The following is a 26,160-nucleotide window of genomic DNA, read 5'->3' as shown; positions in this document are numbered from 1 at the left end:
TGCATGGAGAGATGCTTGATTTTTTTATATCTGTAGCAACGGGATTAAGAACACCTGAGTTCAGAGATTAAGAGGTGTGGCCTTATAATTTTGCCCAATATAATATATATAGGATCATTGGTGGTGACAAAGACGCATCAAATTATTGCCCTCTTTCTCCATTTGTGTTTTAGCATCTTTCACCGTGTTGTTTGGATTTTAAACAGCAAACAGCTTAACAGGTTTGCTACAGAAGATGTCCATTTTCCAGCAAAGTCAGTAGTCACCTTTGTAGCATTAAACTCCAATTAGATGTTTGAAAGTAGCTCCTGAACATAGGAGAGCATGTAGCTGCTAAAGACACTTATTATTTTGAGAGTCCCAGCAAATTTATACTTAAATGTATGCCGTTGATACGTTGTAACAGCAAACCCCTCTAAATTAACCCGTGTTACAACCTGTCTGGAAATGTAACTTGTGATTGGCCTGTTCAATACCTCTGATTGCTCCTGTGCATTTCCCGATAATGTTTTGGTGTCGTTTTGGAAGATCAGTGAGAAAACAACAATCATTGCTTCAATGTAAGGACTCACTGATGTCAGCATTTTATTCGTTTCCATCTTAGCTGGGACTGCATAAAAAGCACCAAGAGACAATCACAAGTTAATTAACACATAAAACACCATGCATGAATGCTGGCAAGCGTGTCAGCCACTTACATCGATTACAGAGTAGGCTCTGCGAACACTCACAACAGAAGTCGAAATCAGCCGTTAGGCCACAGTGAAACCACATCTAAAAACAATTCAGTTGTTAGACTTCTCGCTGTGACTGTGAAACTTGTTTCTGTTCTCACTAAGTGGCCAAAACATATCAGTAATGTATTGATGATCTTACAAGCGAAGTATTAGCAGATTTCCCAGAAGTGGATTCAAAGTAGTCCTAATGAAGGCCACTGAATAAAGTTTATAGTCTGCAAGAAACCCCGAATTCACTATGAGTGAAATCAGATTTTCAGACCAAGTTTCAACATTAAACCCATTACAACCTTAACTGTATGTGAGGGACCATTGGAACATTTTATTTAAGAAAAGAAAAAGTCCAAACTACTGTTCTTGATTGAACAATGTCTCAGATGCAATATTTGCTGACTCCTCTGTATGCAGATTCTTACTGTAAAATTTAAGCTGCTGTTTGACAGCACTGAGCTTTCCTTCGGACCTCGACAATTTCTAAACCTAAAATATGCAACAGATGACTCGGACTAACAAAGTGAGACGAGTCAAGAATGGTGCGTCTGTTTCACTCTAAGTGCAATGGAGTCTCTTCTTTCAGCTGTCAGCTCAAGCTAAAACTTTCAAAAGGTGAACTTCTCGGCTCAGATCGCTTTTCTCTCGACCAACTGCTGAGCTGACAAAAACTTTCCATCTTTCAGCCGATGCTTCTCTGCTCTCCTGCTCCTCTCTCTCTCCTTCACACACGCACATTACACAAACCTGCACAAATACCCTCACTTTTCTGTACCATTTTGTCTCATGAGCACAGCGACACTGAAGCTCAACTCCCATGGCAATTGTGAAGTATGTGCATGAAAGCATCCAACCTGTTTAATTCAAATAAAGAAGAAGTGCTTCAGGCACAGCAGCCCCCAATGCTCAACATTGTGAAGAAGGAGAGTTTGCAGCCAGTAAACCAAATTTGTAAAGATTGACAGTACTAACATGCAAACTCCAACACAACAAGCACTTGTGAGGAGTTGTAATGATCCACAAACTCGCTGCATTTGAAATAACCAGCAGCAAGAAGCAGCTGATAATGAGATAGCATCACAACTTACTTCTTCTAAAGTGTGTGCTAGCTGATCTGTTTCAAAACACAATAAGCACTGCATTAACAGATGAAAATATCCAAGTCTGCAAGGACATTACAGTTTAAAGGTGAGAACCTCTTTGCATGGAATGCTAATGCACGGAGCACGAAAAGCATTCAGACCAAGAAATCGACTTTTAAAGATTTCAAAGCCACTTAAAACTACAAAAAGGTGAAAGAAACATCACAAATCAATCTTACTTTGAGTAGTCTTCATTATCTCTGTCACAGCGTGAGTCCTTATGTTTCTCCCAGTCTTTGCCATGTTTACATGTCGTCAGCAGAATAATATCTTCCCCATTGTGGATGTGATACAAAGCATTCCTGGTCTCCGAACCTATACCAGTTAAGTACCTTTTCCCTTTGAAAACCAGCTGGTACTTCCTGGAAGGTGGTGCATCGTTAAGTGTCAGATAACCTATGCCCCCTCCTTTTAGCGGATGATCCTTTGAGAATAGAGGGATGGAAATATCATAGTTAGGTCGGAAGTTGACAACATCTGCACTGGCCTTGGCCAGCATGGCCTGTCCCACCTCAAAGCCCAAATCCTCAGTGTAGTCCGGCCAAGTCCCAGAGTAAAGGTTGAATATGAGGTGATTCCTGCCATCGTTCCACGTGGGTAGGTTCTGGATATGCGATCTAATGTTTTGGACGTACTGCACTGAGAGCTGGTCCCTGTCCAATGTGTCCACAGCTAAAATAAAGAGACAGGCCCTCAAAGGGTCTGTGGTGTGGAACCGGGACTCTTCAATGGAGGTCAAGATCTTCTTGTAGGTCTCTGAGATCTCGCTGCCTCTCTGTTGAGGGTAGATGTAAACCTTGAATCCCGACTGGCAGCGAGCAAAGTCAAAGCAGGTTTCCATGCGGCAGCGCTTGTTCTTGTAGATGTTGTCACGGATCGCCCGTCGTTCACGAGGGGAGGTGTGCTGATGATGGAGCTGAGGGGTGTCCTCCTGTATCCACAGAAACAAATGTATCTATTAACATCACACCAATGTTTGTGCAGTACAGTCAACTCTCCATTAAAACAAATTCCAAAAAAACCCCAGAAACGAATAAATAGTTTGCACTCAAAACTGCATCTCTGACCTAATGGGATTTCTAGATAGTGACGCTTTTAAAAGTTGTCTCCTGCTGAAAACTGCTTTTGAAAATTCATGGCTGGAAACTGCTCCCTCATCATTACTGACTGGCCTGTTGCATTACTTGCAATCCTGAATTCTTCAGCTGGTAATTTGTGCTTGATTTCCCCAAAGCAATGGTGCTTAGCCATCTATGCTTGTAATCCCTTAAAGCAAACTAATGTCTATGCACAAGAACTTGCATATCTGCTTAGACAGCAGTATGTGAAAAGAAACAAAGTAAAGCAGTGTAGTTGGATATGCAGAAAAGCCACAACGTGACACGCTGCATTGATGCCATGAATTGGTACTCACTTTGCAATATCCACAGCATTTTCCCCTTAATTCTGAATATCGCTGTAACTTCCTTGAATTTAAAATTCTTTTTAAAGTGTTTTTGCCTTCCTAAAAGTTTCCTCTCTCTTCACTTCTTTCTATAACACCTACCACCGCCAACGCTTAACACTAGGCTATTTTCAGCATGAATGCCTGGTAAGAGCTCAGCCAAACAGAGATGTTTCGTTTGCAGATATTTTGATTTGAATGAAAGAATCTTTTTTCACTGGTAGAGAAAATACTAAAAAAAAACAACAACATCATAGTGTTATCATCATCATCATTACATAATTCCCCATAGAGATCAATAAAGTATTGTGATTCTGATCTTGTGACCCCCCCTTACAGCTTACAATCACAAAAGCTTTGAAACCATCCTCCTTAACTCAGTTTTACTGTTCTGTCCTGTTGTTGGACTTTCATTTTGATCACTAAACACTTATAAATTGGACTTTTTCACTTCTTTTTGTTTTTACTTAAAGAGCTTTCATTGTTTCTTTTCTTATAAATCATTCCAGTCTACCTCCTGCTCTCCTCCCTCCAAATACGGCTCCAGCAGCTTGGTCGACTCCGGCCAGTGTCTGGGTGGTCTGGATGGATTTCTCTGGGGCAATGGCTGGGGCTGGTAGTACACTTCCTTACTTTGGCGGTAGTACTGGTATTCTTGTTGGTGGTACTGATGATACAGGGGGTACTGGGGAAACTGATGATACTGGTATGGCTGCTGTTGGAACTCCCCAATTTGCAGACCCCACAGATATATGAGGAAGAGAAGACCGGCCCCCACAGACACAAGCAGGTACCTCTTCTTGGCCTGCATGTGTGCTGTAGGGGGAGGAAAAGGAGGAGGTGGTGGGTCTGGGGAGGGAAGAGAGGAGAATAGGGTGGAGGTTCACAATAAAACGAGGTGGGCAGCAGGTGTGAGAATAGTGATGGAGCTGAAAACGGATCAACTTAGAGATTAAAATAAAACAAGTATTAATAAAAGGGAGTAAAAGCGTTGACAAAAGGATGCCAAAAGAAAGCAGGGAAACGGGAACGAGGAAATGACGAGGAGAGGGGTTGCAGGGAGGTAGATGCAGGTCGGCTCTCTACCCACAACTCGGCATTTTGGGTTTTGGCGTCACTAAAAGAAAACATAAATAGAAAATTATCAATGAAATAAGATATCGGAGTTTCTGAGACAAACATTTTTTTAAATAAATAATTGATACAATATTGCACGGAAAAAAATCAGAATAACAGCGTAGAAGCTCTGTGAAAAATGTTAAACCATATCTGAGCACCTTTACTCAACACAATACATGTCATAAATACACAAAAATGTGCCTAAAGACACGGCATTAAAATAATAAAAGCCCAAGCTGATTTGTACACGTTAATTTTGTTTTGATATTTAACTTTTTCAAAAAGTTTTTGTTTTTTGCTAAATGTGACATGGACGGCTCAGTAGCGCTTCTGACTTTCTTAAATAGTATGCAGAGCCCGGTGTTCGCTTAAAAACTGAATTGCCTGATAACGGTGGCTGTTTCGACATCATCGTCACAGCGCAGGGTGTCTCGTTAGGGGCGAAAGAGTGTCGCTTGATGACAGGTTCGCCACTAAAATGCAGCATTTCTGAAGGGAGTTTGCAGCGAGCTACGCGTTCAACACATGGGCTGTTTTTGCCAGGAAAACCACCTCTATTATTAACTCTTTAGGAATTTCCACCTTACAAATTATATTTCATAACTCTTTAGTAAGCGTAATTCCTAATTGAATCCTCTCACCTGTTTGTATAGAACACCTGTGGTTCCAGGAAGTGTCCGCTGCTCTCCCCTCCAGCTCGTGGAGGAATATCCACTTCGGAAACACATTCTTCATGAACCCTCGAACTGTAAATCCATTAGCAAATGACACGCTATGTTGAAACCACGTGCGGAAGGAAATTCACAGAGCTCACAGAGATCCACTGTGCGCTGCCTTCCTGTTCCGCCGCGTCCCAGTCACAAACTTTCCGCGAGACAGGACCACAGTCCCGGCGGAAAACACAACACAGCGAGCTGTGAACGCGATAGGTTCCCACAGTGAGAATTCAAATGCACACTCATCTGCCAGAAGAGCCGCGATCACAGCGACAGCATCCATCCAGAATTAAGTCGGTTAAACAAGGCGCGTGCATCTCCAATCAGCATAAGCCATGCCCCCCTCTCTCAGAAACCCACAGCAAGAGAAGACCCAAACTTTGAAATTGAAATCCACATCCCCCCCTCTGTGCGCTGCCGCTCACAGTCAGAAATGAGCAGAAATCATCATCATCCCAGGTAAGTTAAGGAGACGCCGGCGCACCTGATCTGGAGAGATGCGTATCAATAAAATCCTTTCAGGAGCGTCTTCGACCGGCGGGAGCGTTTCTCTATGGAGTAAAGCAAATGGATCAAATAAGCATCACAAGAGAACACTGATGTTCTTCTGGGCTATCAAAACGAGAATACGGGGTTCCAGTAGCATTTCCATCCTCACGTTTCCATCCTGAAATCCTCAACTGGATCCGAGCTGCTGCACCGTACAGCATCCAGCAGCAGCAGCAGCGCTGATAAGCCAGACAGTAGCAGGCTGGCAGACTTGGGGGGGGGATCGGAGTATGCACGGGGAGTCTGTTTGCTCCGATAAGGTGCAGGAGCCCGCCATAATTCAGGATCTCCCAGTTTGCATTTGTAAATGTGTTTGTATCTGGTTAATGGAGCGTGCAACAAAAACACAAGACGTCCCAAGAAATTACTGAAATCACAGATCACGGGGAAGTCCCAGAGGTGCACTCACAGGTCCTCTGGGTCATTCCTGCTTTCATTTTACAAATCAAACTCCATTCAGAAAACTGCAAATGTTGGACTTTAAAAAGTTGTAAAACACGACTTGTTGCAATAGTACAGTTTAACCATGTGGGATGCATGTCTTTTACATCTTGTAGCTGTTTCAGCCAACGTCACTGAGTTCTGTTTAGCGCTCATTTATTATATTTTGACGACACGCTGAAATTGCAGGCAGTAATTTGAGGAGTCTGTGCGAGTTTACGCTATACCTGTGCATCTTAAGGTTAAGATGGCGTATAAAAATCGCGCAGGGATTAGTTACGTCTCGGTGTTTTGCAAACATGAGAACTTTTAATTAACTCGTGGAATCGCTCAGTGAGTCCAATATTGGGCCCAATTATTCAACTTTGACCATCTGGTCCACTAATCTATGTGTCTGGCGCTTAATTCATGTAGCTGCTTAAATTTGTATTGATGCAACTGATGGAATAAAATTAATTTGCAAAGGATCTAAATAGATGTCATTATCTCATAAATTAGGGTTATACAGATGTTGTGAAGCCGCAACGCCACAAATGGTTGGTGCAGCAAACAGCGCCATCTTGTGGCAATTTATTTCAGCCTACATTTTTAAAAGCAGCTCCAGGTCTGTGTTATTCATATAAATCTGGCAAAAATGTAGAACTTTGTAATGATAAAAACCAAATAACTGGATCTTCTCGGGACCAAACAGTACTGGAAGGCAAGTGAGCTTTTTACAGTGAGGCATGTCAAACAGGTTTTTCAAAATAACAGCTCAAACTATTGCCGTTTTGGAACATAAATGGACCGTGTTGAAAGGAGCATCCACGCTGCAGAGGCTCTGCATACCGATTTTCAAAGCTGTGCCAGACTCCTTCAGGCAGGAAGAGGCACATGTCTGACAAATAATTTAGCTATAACTGCATATGGCACTTTAATATTAATCCACACTCCCTCTGATGCTGAGCGGTGATAGAGACATTTATGTAGAAGTCGTGGAAGAACAGAGAGAGCATAATGCAGTAAACATCTCTCTCTTGCATCTTCTGCTGTGCATGCTGCAATATGCATTAGGTATTCAGACTTTTACTTTTCATTTCTTTGGTAAATTTATATTTCTTAGCTCTTACATTCTCTTAAAGTGCTCAAAGTTTAGTGGTCAGAGTGGTTTGCGGATTTTACTCTTAGATTTGATCAGTTCTTCCCCCCCCCCCTTCTTCATGTACCGCATTAATTGAAGTGTATAGAAAAATTCAGATGAGCCCCTTTTTTCTCTCAACAGCCTCTAAAGCCGTCACTAAACACCTTGTCATTGATGCACCTTTATGGGATTTTCCTGCTCTGTGGACCCTTGCCATGACTTGTGAGCTGTATGAATCCTGGATCTCAAATGTGCAGAGAATGGGCAACCCTTTCAGGTGGTAACTTATTTGAGAACTTGAAAAATAATACGAAAGAATTTCTAACCTCTAATCTGCAAACTGTTAATCTTTGGATGTTCGTGTAAAACACCGCCAGATGCACCAGCCTCTTTCTGAATGACAGAGTTTGCCTCTAATTTATTGGAAATGCGATAACTCTGAAGCATTCGCTGGTGCTGATGGCTTCACGGTCCATTAGGGGATGATAAATTTGAAGAGGTCCTGCTGGTGTTCGCAGAGAGAGCCAACTTTGATTTCTTTCCAGTCTCAGTCCATCGCTTCACTTCCTTCACTTCTTCATTTTTAGTATTAATCCTGGGATGGTTCAGCTGTACTGAAGTCTCTTTACTCACCTGTGCCAACAGTTGGAGAAGAGACTGTGATCCAGCTTTTGAATAAATCTGTTTTGAAGCTTCTCTTTGGCTACCACGCACACAGCATGTCTTCTCTAAATATTCAGTTTTTGCACAGTTTTGATGAAGTAAATCTGACTTTTTCTGTCTGTATTTGTATTTTGGTTCATGTGTTTCATGTGGATTTTCTCACACATATACAGAGGCTTTGTTCTTATTGTATTGTATTATCATATATACACACTATATTGCCAGTAAGTATTCACTTGTCTGACTTCTCATGCGTATAAATTTGAGTGATGTCTCTCTCTTGATCCATAGGTTTTAAGATTGTTATTCCAACCTTTGCAACTATATTAGCTTCAACTCTTCTGCGAAGGCTTTCCACAAAGTTTAGGAGAATGTTTATGGGAATTTCTGAACATTGTTCCAGAAGTACTTTGGTGAGGTGAGACACTGATATTGGTTGAGGTCTGGTGTGCAGTCTCCATTCTAATTCATCCAAAAGTTCTTCTATCAGGTCAGGATTCTGCAGGCCAGTCAAGTTCTTCCACACCAAACTAACACATCCATGTCTCTGTTATTTACATTAAAAGATCTTCATTCTGTTCTTCTGTGTCTATGATATTAAATTGCAACACTTTTAAATAAGAGCTTGTTTCCATTTTATTCTTGAGTAGTATTGGCAGATATTCCTCTCAGGCTGTTTGCAAGTTTCACATCGTTGATCATACAGTAAGCCTGCATGTAGCCTGGCATGTGAAGCCCACAGCAGTAAAATAACTGCACCAGTAGAAGCTGATCTGCAGTTAGTAGTTACTCTAATGAGTGTATCAACATTTTTTACACTCAGTTTCTGTCATCGGCCCATGGAGAGAAAAGCGTTTAGCAAGAAAAGCTAAGACAGCAAAAAAAAGGACAAAATGTACAAAAGTGTAATGTCTGGTTTTGTCCATCCACCAGTTTTACTAAACAAAAATACATGTATGTCCAACTTCTTCACTAAAAAGATCAAAAAATCTAATCTAAATGAAATTTGCAGCAGTAACATTTATATATATTTTTAATCTTGGCAAAATGGCAGCAGAAGGAAGATGTCGTTCCAGCTTTGTCTGATGTTTCTCACCGATATTCAGCTTTGAAAATGGTAATAATAGGTTTACCCCAGAATATTTTTTAGATCCCTTTCTGATGAACTCGTATCTGCATGACAAAGAGGTCCAGCACTGTGGTCAATGTGTGTTTCTGCTTCATTTTACATTTCTGATGGGTGGAATCCTTTTTATTTCCTTTGACTGTGATAGTTTACTAAATATGTTTTTTAAGTGTTTTATTGTATTATTTACTTTTCGGTCTTTTTACATTGTCCTATAAATTACTTTCAATTGAAAGTTTGTAAAAAAAAGATGATGTACAAAAGTATTAATAAAATACGTTAATGATGACGGTTCAGCATGTTAAGCAGACGTCTTTCATTCGTTCTTAGGTGTTTTATGTTTGGTTCCATTGTCTTAATGGACTTTCTCTTTGTTACTGTTGTCCGTACTGCTTTTCTTTATCCTTTCTGTGCTCGTCTGTATTCCAGTAAAAAAACAATTTGTGTGGGGTTTTTTCTACTTTTAGTGAATATATTTAGCTTTGAGTTTCTGTTGCAGTATTTAGAATTTGAATTTCTGCTTTGTATTCCTGTTATTGTGACCTTGTTTTGTTATTGTTTATTTAATGTTTAGCTGGAGATTTGGTTAGTTCGTTGTGCTTTCCGGTGTTTAGTATTTGTAGCTTTGCTGTGAACCTCCTCCCACTGCCTCGCTTCTTTTGTGTTTCCTTGTTTGTCATGCATTTATATCGAGGCCCATCTTAAATCCTTTGCTTGTTTCCTGTTTTACTTTGTGTTTTGTTTTCTGCATGTCCTGTTTCAGGTTTACTTCCCATCTTCCCTTGATTCCCTGAGTGTGTTAACCTGCTCTTTACTGAGTTCAGTCGCGTCTACTTTCTGCATTCAGTCCCCTATCAGTATGTGTTTGTATAAACATTCCTGTCATCTCTTTTTTCAGTGGCTGTGTAGTCCCCCTGTTCCTGGTTTCATGCTTGGATTTTAAGATTTCCAGGCTTTTAAATACTCATCTTTGTGTGGATTCAAAGATTTTGGACTGAGTTTTTTTTTTTCTTTTTTTTCAGACAATGAGGAATAAACACTGACTTTATGATTATGTGTCTCTGTATCCTGCACTTGGCTCCTCAAAAACACAGAGGTTTGCAATAATACTGAATGTTATTGAATAAAAGCATAAAAATTGATTTCTTACTTTCTACTCACATTAATTCCAGGAAGATAAACTTAGCAGTCGTATGTATTTTCGGTACCTCATCAATGATCTGTCTAGGTTTTCAATCATCCAGCTCATGGAGGTCTTGCATACATAAAGAGAAGGCAACTGGACTTCTTTAGGTTCTAAGGAAGTCCAGTTGCCTTCTGATTAGGAAATCCAGAATTTGTGTGCAGATTAATATTGAGTTTAGATTAATTATTTTATGCAGCCTGCCTGCCACTGAGAGACAAGAAGCTGTTTAAAGTTTTAAATCTCACTGCGGTTTGTTCCTGAAGACCCAAGAGAAGTCATTCCTGAGTGTGTGCAAAAATGTTTTAAGAATGTGGACTGAGTCACACCATCGTCTGAGAGCACGTCGACCATCCCCACGCACAAAATTGTAAAATCCAGTGGGTCTGTCCTGCCATGTGATTGTTTTTTTTTTAATTTAATGGCTAAAGCTAACTCATAATGTAACAAACACACACACACACACACACACACACAAAGCCAGCTGTGCTGCTTCAACGTAGTCCCATTCTGTTCACTCGACACTCGAGCTCATGGTTTGAAGCTGCAACGCAATTTACAAACAATCCACATTTTCAGATCATCTGGTGCCACACAAAACACAAAGCGAGGCTGAGCTGCTGTAATTATTCTCCATATGAGAATCATAACAAACCAACAGAACAACTGGAGCTTTCTACACCCAGAGAAGCGGGTGAAAAAACACTACTGCCTTCCTGTCGTGAAACCAAACATAGTGCTTTCAACTGAATTACATTTTGATGGGGGTTATTTTGGAGGGACAGACTGCTTCATGTTTAAGAAGTTTTGATACTGAAATTAGAGTAAAAGATTTTTTATTTTAATTAATATCAATAACATGACGAGGGCAAGAACATAAAGCATATTAGTGTCTGAAATCAGAAGTTTATTTTAGTTGTTTTTCTTGGAGTAAATAGAAACAACAATGTTTTGTTTGTTTTTTTAACTGCAACTTGTATTATTTTTGTGACAGTAAATCAATGTTGCTTTTTGAGCTGGTCAAAGTGAGCGACTCCGGCCAACTTTGAATTGGAATTTGTGTGAAAGTTTCTGTTAACATTTGTTGGAGATTCCTGTGTTGAAAAAAAATCAATGAGTTGTTACTTTATTCTTTGTAGTGCAAAATGTCAGAATAACTTACATGCGGTCTGGAGTGTGGGGCCTCCCTGCTGCTGCGGAGTCGGGGCGGTCTGCCTCTCCCCACCGCAGGGAAAAGGGTAACACCACCTGGGTCTGGGTGCAGTTCCCCCCTCCAGGGGCAAGGGTACCTAGACCCGGTTCGTAGAGTACGCTTGGGGAGTGTGATCGTGTGTACAGCGTCTCTTTATGTCTGTCTCCACGTTGGTTGAGTGTGGAGTGAGTGCATATGAGAGCATGAGGGTGGGAATGGATGTTTGTGTCTGTGTGTGCCTGTATGTCTGTGTCTATATGTCAGGTTGGGTATCAGACACCACCTCTCTGGGGACATCTTAGGCCCTCCAAGGTTTGGAGGCCTATCTCCCCCCACCATCACTTCTCCTGCCAGTGGCGGACTCCCTCAGGTGTCGGTGCGTTGGTGGTTCTTTGTGTCTGGGGATGGGCATCCGGGTACACACCGGCTCACTCCTTGGCGGCCGCTTATCGGGGCCTGGAGCCTGGGGCTCGCTCGGGCCACTTCGGAGGTGGGGTGCCCCCGGCCTCTCGGCCTGGGGCTCGGTCACCCAGGCACAGCTGGCTGCCGGTGGAGCTCACGGGCGCGTCACTGCAACTCCCCCTGGCTTCTGCTCGGTAGCTGCTGAGTGAACCCTCATCTGAGACTCTCCTCAGCTCTTTCTGGGTCAGTGGCGCGGCTGCCCCTCTGTTGGTCTTCCTTGGTCTCTTGTGTTCTGGGGGTCTCTGGATGTCTGGAGTTTTGATCTCCTCCATACCTGCTTCATACCATGGAGGACGGGGCTGTGGCCCCCCCACACTCCCTAGCAGATCGTTACATGGAGAAACCTTTGGAATGCAAGCATGCTGATCCACACAGGTATGCACACAGGTGTACACACGGGTATTCACAGACGCGGACTACAGCTTTCTTGGCTGCTGCCTCAAAGCACATTGTGCGCTGTCTATCTTGCGTGCTGCACAATATCGTTTATTATTTAGTATCTACTGATATCTACTGCTAGCTAGTTTATTGTGATGGTGCCGTTCTTTTTTTTATTATGTTGCTCTTTGTTGTTTGCTTTCTCTTCTGTTTTTTTTCTCCATACAGGTGATCCAGGTGTTTTGTTTGTTTTGTTTGGTTTTTTTTTTTTTCTTCCCCCCCTTCTCACCGTCTCTTCTCCCCTTTGGTTTTCTTTCTCTCCCTCTCTTTCTTTCATTCTTTCTCCCTGTCCTATCCCCCAGTCATGTCTGTCCCGTTTGTAGCAACTGAAAATAAAATAAATTCATAATTATAATAAAGGTCAATCAAATGGACCAATATGGCAAGGCCATGATGATCCACTTGGTAAAATAAATCCGCTTGGCATCTTTCTTGGCCTTAAGACAACAATTCTGATGGCTAAAGATCCAAACGGGACACAAAAAAAAAAAAAAGAAAAAAAAAAAAGAATAACTTACATGAAATAAACTTTTCTTTTATTATTAAATCAATTGAAATATATGGTGGTGGTTAGGGAAAGAGGGGCATTTGGGCATTTCTGCCTCAAATGCTGCCCTTGCAACATCAAACAAGTGGATGGACAGACAGATGGACACTTGGATGGATGGATGGATGGATGGGATATCTTAATTTTAAATACATAAATGTCAAGCCATATTTTATATACATAGATGGCTGACTGGGAGTTGGCATTTGCTCACATTCAATGTCATTAATAACGGCCAGTTCATCGTGAAGCTGTTTTAGCCATGTAATGGAATTTGGGTGTAAACCTCTTGTCAGGTTCACGGCCTTCCATCTCTGTCTATCGCTCTCACACACATGGCTGAGACACATCCACACACAATAGCCTCTAATCCCATTAAAAGAGGAAATAAAGTCTTATTTTGTGGTGTAGATGATAAACTACCATACATCCATCTGTGTTTACTAAAAAACTGAAACAGTCAAATAGTCAAAAGAAAAATTCTATCCACTCAACAAAGAAAGACCAAATGACAGAAACAAAGTAAAAGACGTATAAAACGTAATGTGGAAGAAAAAAGTTATATACACATGCAGCTCTGATACTCATTCCTGAAGAAATATCCGACAGCTATTCCTGCACATTTTTTTTCCTAGGGAAAGCAACAGACTTGCTGTTATCAGTGGTATGACATATATCCCATCTCCACAGTGCACCGTCTAAAAAAGGAAAGACATAGAGCAGTGGGAGAGGGAATAAATCCCCACAGGGGCAACTCCTCAGTCTGTTACATGTCATATTATCCCAGTGGTCAAATAGGATTTCCGTTATGTGAAGGAACATATTAAGAACTTCAATTTGAGATAAGCTACAGAAGCTTTGTCGAAGGAGCAGTGCCATGAACATTTCCTAACAATGATACTTAATCATGTCAGTCAGGATTACAGCTCAAATCTCACACAATCAAAGCAAAGTTCTCGACAAGGTTTTTATTATTTATTTAACACGGAGGTTCCTAACCCTTTAAATTACAACTTTTTATAGGGTTTTCTTGTAACATAGACATCAATCAATTTATTTATAAGCACATTTTTAAAAAACGCAGGTTGACCAAAGTGCTGTACAAAGTAAAAAGTAAAACGTGTTTTTGCCATAACACAGCGACACATTATGCATTGTTTCTTGTTTTTCATTTAGACCAAAAGCTCTAGATATTGTGGAAGTGGTTAAAGTCTAAAAAACACTCTTTCCAGCACTCTCTTCGGTCACAAATGCAACTTGGGGAAGGTTAAATAAAATAAACTGTTGTAGCCCAGGAAATGTGTAGCCTCACAGGACACAATTATTGGGGCTCTTAATCTGCAGTCTTTTATTGTCAGGAAGACAGAATAAACACAAATGTCTTTTTTCTCTTTACTTTTGTCCAACAACAGGAATATGGACTTGTACCTGACTTTGGCAACAAGAGACGACATGTGGCAAATGAACAGAATAAAAAATCAATTAAACAAAAAATGCACCAGAGGAATACAAAAGATAAAAGAAATATGGCAATTTACTTTGGATTCCCCAACAATATCTTATCAACTTACAACTTATCCTCTACACGCAGGAAAGAACCACCATGTGCTGCACATGCAGGTCTTCAATTTCTTGCCAAAAATATCACCTCGTGATAACGTTTCACATCCAAGCATCCAAGCATAGACAACAGGAAGATGCATTTGTGCGAAGTGTCGTGAAACTGCAGTCAACTCCTGAGCAATGCCCTCTGGTGATCAAAATTTGCAACTACACCAAACAACGCAATGAACATATTGACGTGCACAAAACACGCAGATAACAAACAAAACAGCACAAACAATAAGATGAAAATTACTCAATAACTTGCAGTAACATACACAGTAATCAAAACTTTAAGAACTCTTTTTAGAAATTAAAGTGATATTTATTTCACTAAAGTGGAAAATGTCATTATAAATTTACCGCTCGGCTACACTATGATGGTCAGTGTTTCTCACTCAGCCAGAAAATTCTCACCAAACCTGTGAGCGTGATGCAGTCTCTATAACAACAGCCTGTTCTTTCCTGATGAGCTGACATTATTAGTATCCTCTGACATTTTGCTGTTCGGGCAAAAGGTCATGAGTCCCGGGCTAGAGAAGAAAACAAAGAAGTGCAGAAGGAGAAGAAACAGATGGACAAGGAGGTACAGTAAGAGAGTCTGGAAGTCTTGGAAGTCATTCTGAGTCCAGGTGACTCTGCGTTTTATTGATTGACCCTAATATGTTTGCTAGTTCTTCTACATACACTGTCACTGCACACACAAACCTACAGAGTAACACACACACACACACACACACTGACAGTGAGCAGCAGTGACATGAAAAATCAATTTGCACTGCAGATGCACAGAGGCAGAGCACAGAGTTCACCTCGCAGCTTTCTGTGACACTAAAACTGACTGATCCAAGAATACACCATGAAGACAGTAAAGACATCATAAGTCAAGACTCATTTGGGATAGCTAGTAAAACCTGTATTGACGGCTATATTATTAGGAAACATGCTGGGATTTAAAATAGCAGCCAAACCAAATTTATAATGAAATAATACTGAAACTCTTACATGAATAGGAAAAATGGCTAAAAAATGGACACCAACCACTTTCAACAAAAACAGAACTTTATACACTAGCCACTTCTTTAGGTACACCTGTTCAACTGCTCAAGCTAGTAAAATGGTCAAGATCACCTGAAGTTCAAACCAAACATTAGAATGGGAAATAAGGTGATTTAACTGACGGAATATGGCATGGTTGCTCAATATTTCAGAAACTGCTGATCTACTGAGATTTACCCCACAACCATCGCTATGGTTTACAGAAAACAGTTTGAAAAACTATGACTATCAAAGAAATCTGCGAGCTAGAAACTGCCATATACTGATGCACTGACAACGAGCAGAAAAAATGATTTTGTTGTTGGTGAAGGGACTCTTTAATTCGCCATGGATGATAGTTTTGCATAATTCAGAAGAATGAAATTCTTCCCACAGCTGTGTTATTGTCTTTGCGAGAAGTACTGTTCACGTCATGTGACATTTTGTTCCTTTTTTGTTGTTTTTGTGACAAAGCTCAGTGCTAGAATGAAGTGCTGCTGTCTGCAGAGTGTTAGACTATTTGACAAGATGTAATTATTCTGTCTCTCTGCCAGTTTTCGTCTGATATGGCCATTGTAACCCAATGCAGCTTTAACCTTGTGCACATGTCACTATTGTCAGTGAAGATTTTGCATCTTAAACATGTTTTACTGCCACGCAGCAGCTTACAAAATTAATGTAACCACAGGCTCAGCAGAGCAGCTGACATCTGACATGGGTGACTCTGGTTCCAGACAAAGGATTTTCTAATTTGTGAAGAAACATTTCAGCAGAGTCCCACATAAAGCCTTTTCACCCTGAACTGCAGTAACTAGCATCAGATATATAATAATAGAAAAAAAATGCTAGGATAAAAATGTGAGAAATTAACCCATGACATCTGGAAAAGTTCATTCTGACTGAAACTTTTGGATCATCATCATGATTTTTCTGTGCCTGCAGTGAACTGTGCTGTCTTTTTAAATGGACTCTTAAAACAGTGTTACTGGTATATTTTTGTTTCCATTATCCCTTAAATATCCACAAAAGTATTATCAGAGATATATCATTATCCAGATAGGCCAGGTAGGAAAAAAAAACTTTAATACATGTGTCTTTATATTAACCTTGAACAGTATTTCCCGTGTGTATTGCAGTATAAAAACAGTACAAGAAACTATTAATTTTCTTGCTCTTAGTTCCTGTGAAAACTGAAGCTATAGGCGTACATCAATCTGACGGCAGCAGCAAAAAACAGTTTTTTTCTTACAGAGGTTGACGCAAACAGGGGACTGAAGAAGCTCACAAAATGCACCTAGCGGCACATCTATACCTACACTGATAGTATGCCCTATTTGTTGAAGTGTAGAACCTACACTGGTTTTTTGAGTCCAAGCTGACTGACCTCGGAAGATGACATTGATCTTCCTCGCTTGTTCTAGATCTTGCCAACTAGAGTGTCTTCAGCGACATTATAGTCAACATCAGCAGATACTTATTAAAGACAAAATGTTTGTGACTATCGTGACTATCCAGAGTTGGGACAGGAAGCAGAGTTGTAATCTTACATGCCTTTCTGCAGCTTTTCTCCCCCTGTTATCCTCCCCAAACCCCATCCCCTTTAGAGACCGTGTCAGCTCCCAAAAAGACAAAAACAAAGTGAAAATCGACAAAAAATGACTTTGACATAAAAAATAACAAAGAAGGAACAATACAGTATCCACATCTGCCCCAAAGAGTAAAACAGTGAAATGCAGATTATTAAACTTTAGGTCTCTTTTCCAAGTCTCTATTAGCTCATTATTTAAAAATTGACTAACAAATCGATTTACTCTGCCTTACAGAAACCTGGTTACAGCAGGATGATTATGTTAGTTTGAATGAATCAACACCCCCGAGTCATACTATCAGAATCCTCGAAGCACAGGTCGAGGGGGCGCTGTTGCAGCAATTTTCCAAACCACCAGTTTTAATTCATTTGAAAGTCTGATGCTTAACCTTTAATGGATTACACAACAGTGGAGAGTATATTTCATCACAGTAGATGTTTTTCTGAAATTGCTGTAACTAAGTTTAAGAACATTATACACCTATTGTTATCATCTCTCATGTCTCATACATACACCACATACAGCAGGGAAGCTACCTGAACACTATTCCAACAGAGGTTGACTATCGCATTGTCTTACTGTAGCTCCTGTACAAAAGAGAGCCTCAAATCAGAGGTACTTGACTTCCTGGTATAACTTTGAAATGCACACCTTAAAGCAGATGACTCGTAAACTGGAAAGGAAATGGCATGTCAAAAATTTAGAAGATCATCATTTAAGAAGAAGAAGAAGAAGAAGAATCCTTTCATTGTCCCACAAGGGGAAATTTGGTTGTAACAGCAGCAAGAAAGACACATATACAAACAAACTGTACACAAGACACAGAACAGAAACATACACAATTTTTACATATTTACATCAAGGAAAATTTAGCCTAGAAAAATAGTTTGCTGCAGTGGTTTGTATAATATCTGTCTAATAGACTCCAAATTATTCATGTAAATGGACAGTCCTCTTCAAATACTAATGTTAATTATGGAGTTCCGCCTGGTTCAGTATTAGGGCCAATTCTGTTTACATTATACATGCTTCTCTTAGGCAATATCATCAATATATTGATGAGGGATTTTTTTTGAGACCTGTTAACACCATAATCTTATTTAGATTTTAGGATGTACTTAAACTGTCTAATTGTGGAAGTTTGGCTGCTTTAGTTACATTTCTTGCAGTCTTTTGTGTCTTGCCACACCTCTTACGCTTTGAATTCGGGTGGCTTTAGTCCCATTGCCACAGGCATGTTTGTGAAAGAAACTTTAGAATGACACATTCTTTAGAATCTAAAGCATTTAGGAACCACAGCAACTCAGCCATAAAGCTGAAAACCAGGTAAAGTTACACAGCAGTGTCGCAGAGGGCAATAGTGCGTAAACGTTGCCAACACACTGACTCAACTGAAGAGTTCCAACTCTGCCAATAAAATCAGCACAAACACTTCGCAACAGCAGCCCAAATGTTATGTAAAAGCTTATTTCAGCTTTATTTATGAACCACCAAAACACAAAAACATGGCAGATCAACAGGATCAACTACTCTCTTCAGCTCTTTTGAAAGTGAAAGCAGGGAACTAACATTAAGCCAGTAAATGTATAAACATGACCAGTGTCACTCTCATGCATATGAACTCCATTTTTTTTTATAATTATTCCTTCGTAAACAAATACTGTGATCTTTAAACTATTCAATTTAGTTCAAGGATCATAAGAATATATACATATCCAATTAACATTTTGAAGTATACATCATGCTGATGTCTGCTAAATAATGCTCCCACTGCTTTGCCTATGTCATATTTATGTGGTAACTGCAGGTGATGTTGTATCTCTATTGTATAGACTCATGGGAAATTAGGCAAGTTGCGCAAGAAGATACCATATTCTGAAATTTATCTTAGATGACTCTGTAACACAACATGGACACTGACACCAGACTTCAGGGATTTACTTCAGTTAATGCATGTGGTAAGATAGGAACTAGGGGGATGTGTCACACCTTTTTAGGAATGAAAAGGCAATTAAGCCCATACCCCATCCATATACTCTAGCTACTCTTACGCTATAGGAGTTGTCAAGACCATGTTCTGCTTTTAGAGAAAATCTTTGTTTAAACAGAGCTACAGGTACAAGTGATGCAAATCCCCTGCCTTTTTCTGCCATGTCTGAGTGAATGCACTGAGACCTCGTTTCTTTCGACTTTGAGGTGACTGTTAAGTTGAATATTTTCTCAGATAAATGAATCCCCTCACTGCTTCCTCATAAAATATTTTCAACATTAATGGCTTGTGATGGAAGTTGTAAATTCAAGTTAAAATGAAGCAGCCATCTTGAGGTTTTGGCATTTCAATTATCCACAACACCCTGCGCAGTACACTCTGTCATTCTGTCAACTTTAATGTTTTAATATTCTGTTTTAAAGCCTGCTCACAAACACACACACAAGCACCAATGCAATACATACATATAGTGCACGTACTGCACCAACACAAATATTGATTTATACTCACAGCTATGCCTCAGCGACTAACCAGACTAAAATATTTATGTGAAGTCAAATGAGTGACGGTCTCATACATTTTCAAGTGAGTCTGAGAAGAGGGATAATTTAGTAGGTAATCCATTTGAGGAGCAAGCAGGCATTTGGAGGCCATGCATCACAATACTGATGTTAACTATAATGTTGGATCAGCTTGATCAACACAAGAGCTACAATTACACTACTTTCATTTCACACTATTATTAGTTGTTCTTTTTACATTTTCTTTATCCAAACTATGACAAAAAAAAGAGTATTAACAGTAACCAGAGCATTTGGCTTCCACATATGATTAAAAGCATAAGCATAAAGTTTAGGCAGCTGGATAGTGTAGTGGTAACAGTAGCACCTTTAGGCTTAATAGGCTGGGGTTCAAATCCTAAACTTGAATTTACATAGCGGTTACTTATGCCTTCACTCATGATATTTGAACTACTTCAAGTATCATTGGTTAAGTGACCAAAATGATACAGTGAACACTCTTGAAGTTGTGGTTCAGAGTTCGGATTTTTAATTGTAGCACTGCTTGACACATAGCATTTCAGTACAGTACATATATGTTTTTACCTTTACATTTTTTAATATATTTTTTGAGCTGACTGAAATGAAATTAAAGTGTTTGGGGGCATATTTAGGGTTTAAACTATATAAATAGACATTTAAATACATTTTTTAACCACATTCGAAAATCAAGGTTTTTCACAATTCGCAGGCGCTCTAGGAAACTTTTGGGGTCGGCAGTACAGGGGGACCCTAGTCCTTTCTAATATAAATATAAACTACATAATAAAAAAACCTAACTGCTTCTGTGTTCGTCACATAGGAAGAAAATATGCATTTATGCGAGAGAATCCATCACATATGATGGCATTCATTCCTAGAAATCTAATTCAAATAAGAAAAGCAGAAAAAGTATCGACCAGTGAGCAGAACATAATAACTAAAGCCACAGGAGGTAACCAGAAATAAATGAGCATAAACACAATACATCTCCACTCTCAGCCCCCTCCAACCATAAATTAGTCTTAAAAACAAATGAGCATCGGTTCCAGCCAAGAAACACTTATTTAACTTCCACTCACCGTAATTAGCTTACTCCTCATGTTCTCTTTCATTTCCTTTCTCAATGTTTTCTCAGTTTTCTCACCAGCATCAAACTTTGCAGTATGTTGTTTGAAAGCTAAGGGCTGATTGATTGCTAGCCAAAGCTATAACTTTAGCTACTATACAGTCAGGCAACTTTAACAAAAACACTGATCACAAGTGAAAAGACTATAAGATACTGTTACCTGATAATAGGCAGGTAACAGTATCTGTGGTGGATGTGGAAACTTTTTTGTGTGGAGTCTGCATGCTCATCCTGTGCCCAGTCCACAGTATAAAACCATGCAGGGATTGATTTATGATTATAAATTGTAAATTTGAGCTTAACTTGTTGTAGGTATCTTTGAGATGTTCTTGTGATGGACTGATCACCTGATCATTCTTGCACTGTGACAGATGGGATAGACTTTCTCAACCCTTAATGAAGAAATTGGCTTGATGCTTTATATTCATTTCTGTTTTTGTTAGCCTTCTCTCCTTAATAACTGTCTTCACCGCTCTCATCACTATTACCTTCGGGGCGATCGTGGCTCAAGAGTTAGGTGTTTGTCTCATAATTGGAAGGTTACCGGTTCGAGCCCCGGCTCCGACAGTCTCGGTCGTTGTGTCCTTGGGCAAGACACTTCACCTGTTGCCTACTGGTGGTGGTCAGAGGGCCAAGTTCAAAATGACAGAAACCACAGGCCAAGTCATTAAGTTTCTGGCTCAAACATTTGAGATAATAATCCCACATTTTGACTCATGGATAGCAAAAATGTTGTTTTTCTGGGGCAGAAACAAGCATCCCTACTGAACTTAATGTACTTGTTTTTAAATCAGAAATTATGCTGTTGGTAGCATAGCTGTTGGAATAATTTTGGTTGTAGATTCCTGTTAAAAAACACCCAGGACAGGTCCCTTCAGAGGATCAAAAGATAAATGTTTGTACTAAAATGCACCCCAGATGATGGAGAGCCACCATCTGTCATTCTGAGAACAGTTTTTTGCATTTACTGTTTGATTTTTTTTTTGTTCTGATCAGAATCGCCCCTATGTAAGGTTCATTTAGTGAAACATTTATGCTCTTTCTGTGGTTATTCGCACAAAACGTAAAGGCAGCAGGAGTCCATCCTCCCCACTTTCATTGCCCTCCCTCCCTTTTTCACTCCATTGCTTCCAATACAGAGAAGATAAATCAAGTGCCACGAGTCCATTGATGTGAGGGGAAATAGATGGGCCATTTGTTGACAAAACTCATTTTCCCACTTCCAGGTAATAAAGTACACTGTGTTACTTTTTTCTGGCTCTAGCTGGAGGTTTGCCACCCCATCCGCCTTTCTTCCTGTGTCACTCGTTTGTCTTGACAAATGAGTGTGTTCGGTAGCAAGCGGTCATGCTGACTGAACTTGTGCACACACACAAACACACACATCCAAACATTTATGTTCTGTCTGGCCATGTCTGAGGCACCTGGTGTAGCTGGTGAACAGGTGCGCTCTGCTAATAAACTCCAACACACCAGTGAATCTGCTTTTATTTTGCTGTCTCTATTATCCTACTACCTATTTCTCTCCCTCTTTGTTTATTCTTAACCAGAGGCATTCAAACTCTAAGCCAAAGATTTGATTCCCATTCCTCCATAATTAACTCCAGAGTTTCCAAAATCACATCTGAATCACAACATGATTTAGCTGTTACAAATACCAGTGTAATTAGAACAAACATTAGCATCCATCAGTGTCAGTACATTTCAACAGTGTATACGAGGCGTACATAGGAAATGTCATCCTGCTCCTCCTGCCTTAACACTATTCTTTGTTTTGTTTTGTTGTTGTTTGTTTGTTTTTTGTCCATGCATATCCATTGTCACCTGGAGGGGTGGTTTGAATGAATGTGTAGACAGTTTACTGGTTACAAGCCAATGATCACTGCTGAAATACAAAAAGTCTCAGGAGGGGGAAGCTTGGAGGGGGATGTCTCTCTTTCTGCTGTAATTCGATTGCTAAGAACACAAGTTTGAATCCAGAGGAAAACAAATCACTATGAGGGCCACAGCGGAATAAAATTAAAGTTGTTTATGTATGTGCATGCATATCAATAATAAACATCAAGCGCCACGAGAGTGCAAACCTCCACCAAGGCAGCTCTCTCTCTGGGCAGTAGTTCTATATTAATTCATATATTAATTATATATGTTAATCTTTAAAGTACTTTAAAAAATTTGCAGTAAAAATCAAACAAAGGTAGGATGACAGATGTTTACTCTAATTATATAAACATTATGTAGGAGTAGGAAATGGATAATAGCTACCGATTTGTAAATATCAACATGAATAACTTGAGCTTATTATATAAAATTATACTGTAGTATATTTCTAACTAGCTAGGAAGCTCATTCTGTTTAGCCTGACAATACTTTCTTTAACAGTGTAACACATTCTTGGGTCAACTTGTAAAATGTAAACATGAAGTCAGAGCTCAAATATTACATCATATTTGGATGCCACTGATAATGTGATATCCCCATATGAATGATTTCCTAAATGTTGTCAATACAAATAAAGACAGCAAAATTGTATGCATAGTTTAAAAAATAAAAGACATTTTATGAATGTTTGACCTCATTTGAACATGAACATGAGGTCAGAGATCCAAAGCAACGTGACATTTAACATTCCCATATATCATTCCCCACATGCCTGCATGTTGTCAGTGCAAACAATGGCAGTATGAAACATAGTTTTAAATAGCTCTGTATAGCCTAATTATAATTTGACCTTCAGATCAATATAATGGCCCGAAGAAGAAGAGGTCAGAGGTTAAATGTGACATGATCTTTTAAATCTTTATAATGATGCAATCATATCAATTTTGGACCAACAAATCATGAAGTTAAGACCTCAGTGGATGTAAGCCAGGTTTTAATAGACTATTAACATGACCCCACTCTACACCCCTACAAAGTTTTATCAGAATTAATTCAAAGTATTTTAGTTATTTTCTTTACTAACAGAATGATGACATACAAGCAACCACTACCAAAAACATAACTTCCTTGGTGGAGGTAAAAACTTTACAGGGTCAAATGTTTCTAATCCAATCTCTGATTAGAGTGTATACTTAATAGAAATGTTCTTTTGCTTTGATATCTGGGGAACCACACTGGGCTTTCAAGTCCACAGTTTGCTGAGAAGATTAATACTAGTCCCATGTCTGTGTGCTAAATATGAAGCTGGAGCCAGAAGGGGATTAACTGGAGACTGGAATCAAGGGGAAGGAGGTTAGCAGCCATAGTTTTGGCAGTGCAGCACCAACCAAGGGGATTGTCCAGATACGGTTTGCATTGAATAGCTCCAGTTTTTGTGCTATAGTTCAGTTTGAATAAACAATTAAGAAAGATGTAAAAATCTCGGCTTTTATAGTGCAACTTTAGTAATTGTAATATTACAATTCAGGCAGAAAATAGGCTAATAGGTTAATTCCTTGTTTTTTTAAGCAGATAGGCTGAGCTGACCTTCATATGGCTCTGGCTCCATTTCTCTACTAAAGGAAAATCAAATCAAATGCATAATCAAAATTCCCTAAATGTCAAACTGTTGCTGTAATAAAAATAACTTTTGGGTCTTCCTAATGTTATTGTCTTCTCCAGGGTAGGGTCAGCTCTGCTGCAGCCTCCCCCTTATAGCTGGTAGAAATAGTTGTGCTTAACAACTTCGTATCAGGATTTGACACCTCTGGGAGCTAAAGCCTCACTTTCCAAAGTTACTCCACCACCTACACATTCTGCACTCTCACTGGAGAGAGGCAACAAATAAATGTATATTTGAAAGCAGATATTTGTCAGGCATCATGTTTCACTTTTTGTAGCTCTACGGTTGTTTTCCTGGAGGCTGTTGTGGCCAAGTAGTAACCTTATAGGCAAACACAAACTGAGGGAATATTTAACAAATGTGATGTGGTGTTTTGTTGCTGTCAAGTGATAGTTCCACTTTTATTGTAGAAAAAAGCTGCATGAGCACGAAGCAGTCCTACACACACCGGGCAAGATGTTTGGATATATGCACACTTACTGCTCAGATGCATATTTTCATTTACATATGCCAGAGTGTGTAAACAGAAAGCAAAAGGTGGTGTTTTTGTGCAAAATTTCAGAAGAGCAGCCGTTCTGGTTTTTACTCTCAGGTAACCATGCAGTCCTTTATGTTCTTGATAATTCAGAAAGGTTTTTTTTTTATATGAGAGTACAGTTTCTCCACAATATTTGTACAATATTATTCACAGTCAAGCATAACTAATAACACTAGCCAGATAGTATGGAAATGATGCCTTAATTTGCACAAGTTAAAAGCAAAAATCAGAAAAGCAAAGTCAGTATTTTACACAGGGAATATATAACGTATGTTCCCAATGTCCCGCACTGATCAAACCACCCATACATGTACCCTGCATATATACAATGAGACAGGGTTTGGTGGCTGCACTGACAGCTTGAGCGTTTGTCAAAGCCAGAGTTTTAACCCACAGTTGGTTTACCCTGGAAGGATACCAAACATCATTCTGCTTGGGTAGGCCAACACTGCCTATGCCACTGAGGGGTTGTAGCTTCATGAGTGGGCGTGGCAACATGTAGGTTGGCAACAATGTTGAGATGAGTCAAACATTTACATAAATATCAGAGAATTCCCATCAGAACTTTGCAACTGCATATAAAATAGTAAACTGACACAGTTACAGTGGGGCAAAAAAGTATTTAGTCAGCCACCGATTGTGCAAGTTCCCCCACTTAAAATGATGACAGAGGTCAGTAATTTGCACCAGAGGTACACTTCAACTGTGAGAGACAGAATGTGAAGAAAAAAAATCCATGAATCCACATGGTAGGATTTGTAAAGAATTTATTCGTAAATTAGGGTGGAAAATAAGTATTTGGTCACCTCAAACAAGGAAAATCTCTGGCTCTCACAGACCTGTAACGTCTTCTGTAAGAAGCTTTTCTGTCCCCCACTCGTTACCTGTATGAATGGCACCTGTTTGAACTCATCATCTGTATAAAAGACACCTGTCCACAGCCTCAAACAGTCAGACTCCAAACTCCGCCATGGCCAAGACCAAAGAGCTTTCGAAGGACACCAGGAAAAGTATTGTAGACCTGCACCAGACTGGGAAGAGTGAATCTACAATAGGCAAGCAGCTTGGTGTGAAAAAATCAACTGTGGGAGCAATCATCAGAAAATGGAAGACATACAAGACCACTGATAATCTCCCTCGATCTGGGGCTCCACGCAAGATCTCATCCCGTGGGGTCAAAATGATCATGAGAACGGTGAGCAAAGATCCCAGAACCACACGGGGGGACCTGGTGAATGACCTGCAGAGAGCTGGGACCAAAGTAACAAAGGTCACCATCAGTAACACACTACAACGGCAGGGAATCAAATCCCGCAGTGCC

At 39.8% G+C, this 26,160-nt stretch overlaps 1 protein-coding gene across 2 annotated transcripts in view; it reads right to left on the bottom strand.

Annotated features, from left to right (window-relative positions):
* Positions 1-5,792, bottom strand: part of LOC147312948 (exostosin-1) — a 435,823-nt gene extending 430,031 nt beyond the window's left edge. Inside the window, exons 1-4 of one of the 2 annotated variants that reach the window (XM_086264858.1) lie at positions 5,075-5,792; positions 3,829-4,431; positions 2,382-2,801; positions 2,050-2,294 (exon numbers count right to left, since the gene is read on the bottom strand). In XM_086264858.1, coding sequence (XP_086120984.1) covers positions 2,050-2,294; positions 2,382-2,801; positions 3,829-4,125 — 962 coding nt within the window. In that variant the 5' untranslated portion in view covers positions 4,126-4,431; positions 5,075-5,792. Of the gene's footprint in view, positions 1-2,049; positions 2,802-3,828; positions 4,432-5,074 lie in introns of both variants that reach the window. The other variant, XM_086264857.1, reaches the window with a different exon arrangement.
* Between the last annotated feature and the right edge of the window lie 20,368 nt (positions 5,793-26,160).

This window comes from Aulonocara sp. 'chitande type north' Nkhata Bay, linkage group LG15 (assembly GCF_057382095.1).
Source record: "Aulonocara sp. 'chitande type north' Nkhata Bay isolate Kocher_YH1m ecotype deep benthic linkage group LG15, A_spYH_male_GT1.1, whole genome shotgun sequence".
Lineage (NCBI taxonomy): Eukaryota > Metazoa > Chordata > Actinopteri > Cichliformes > Cichlidae > Aulonocara > Aulonocara sp. 'chitande type north' Nkhata Bay.
This window is presented reverse-complemented; position numbering and strand designations above follow the sequence as displayed.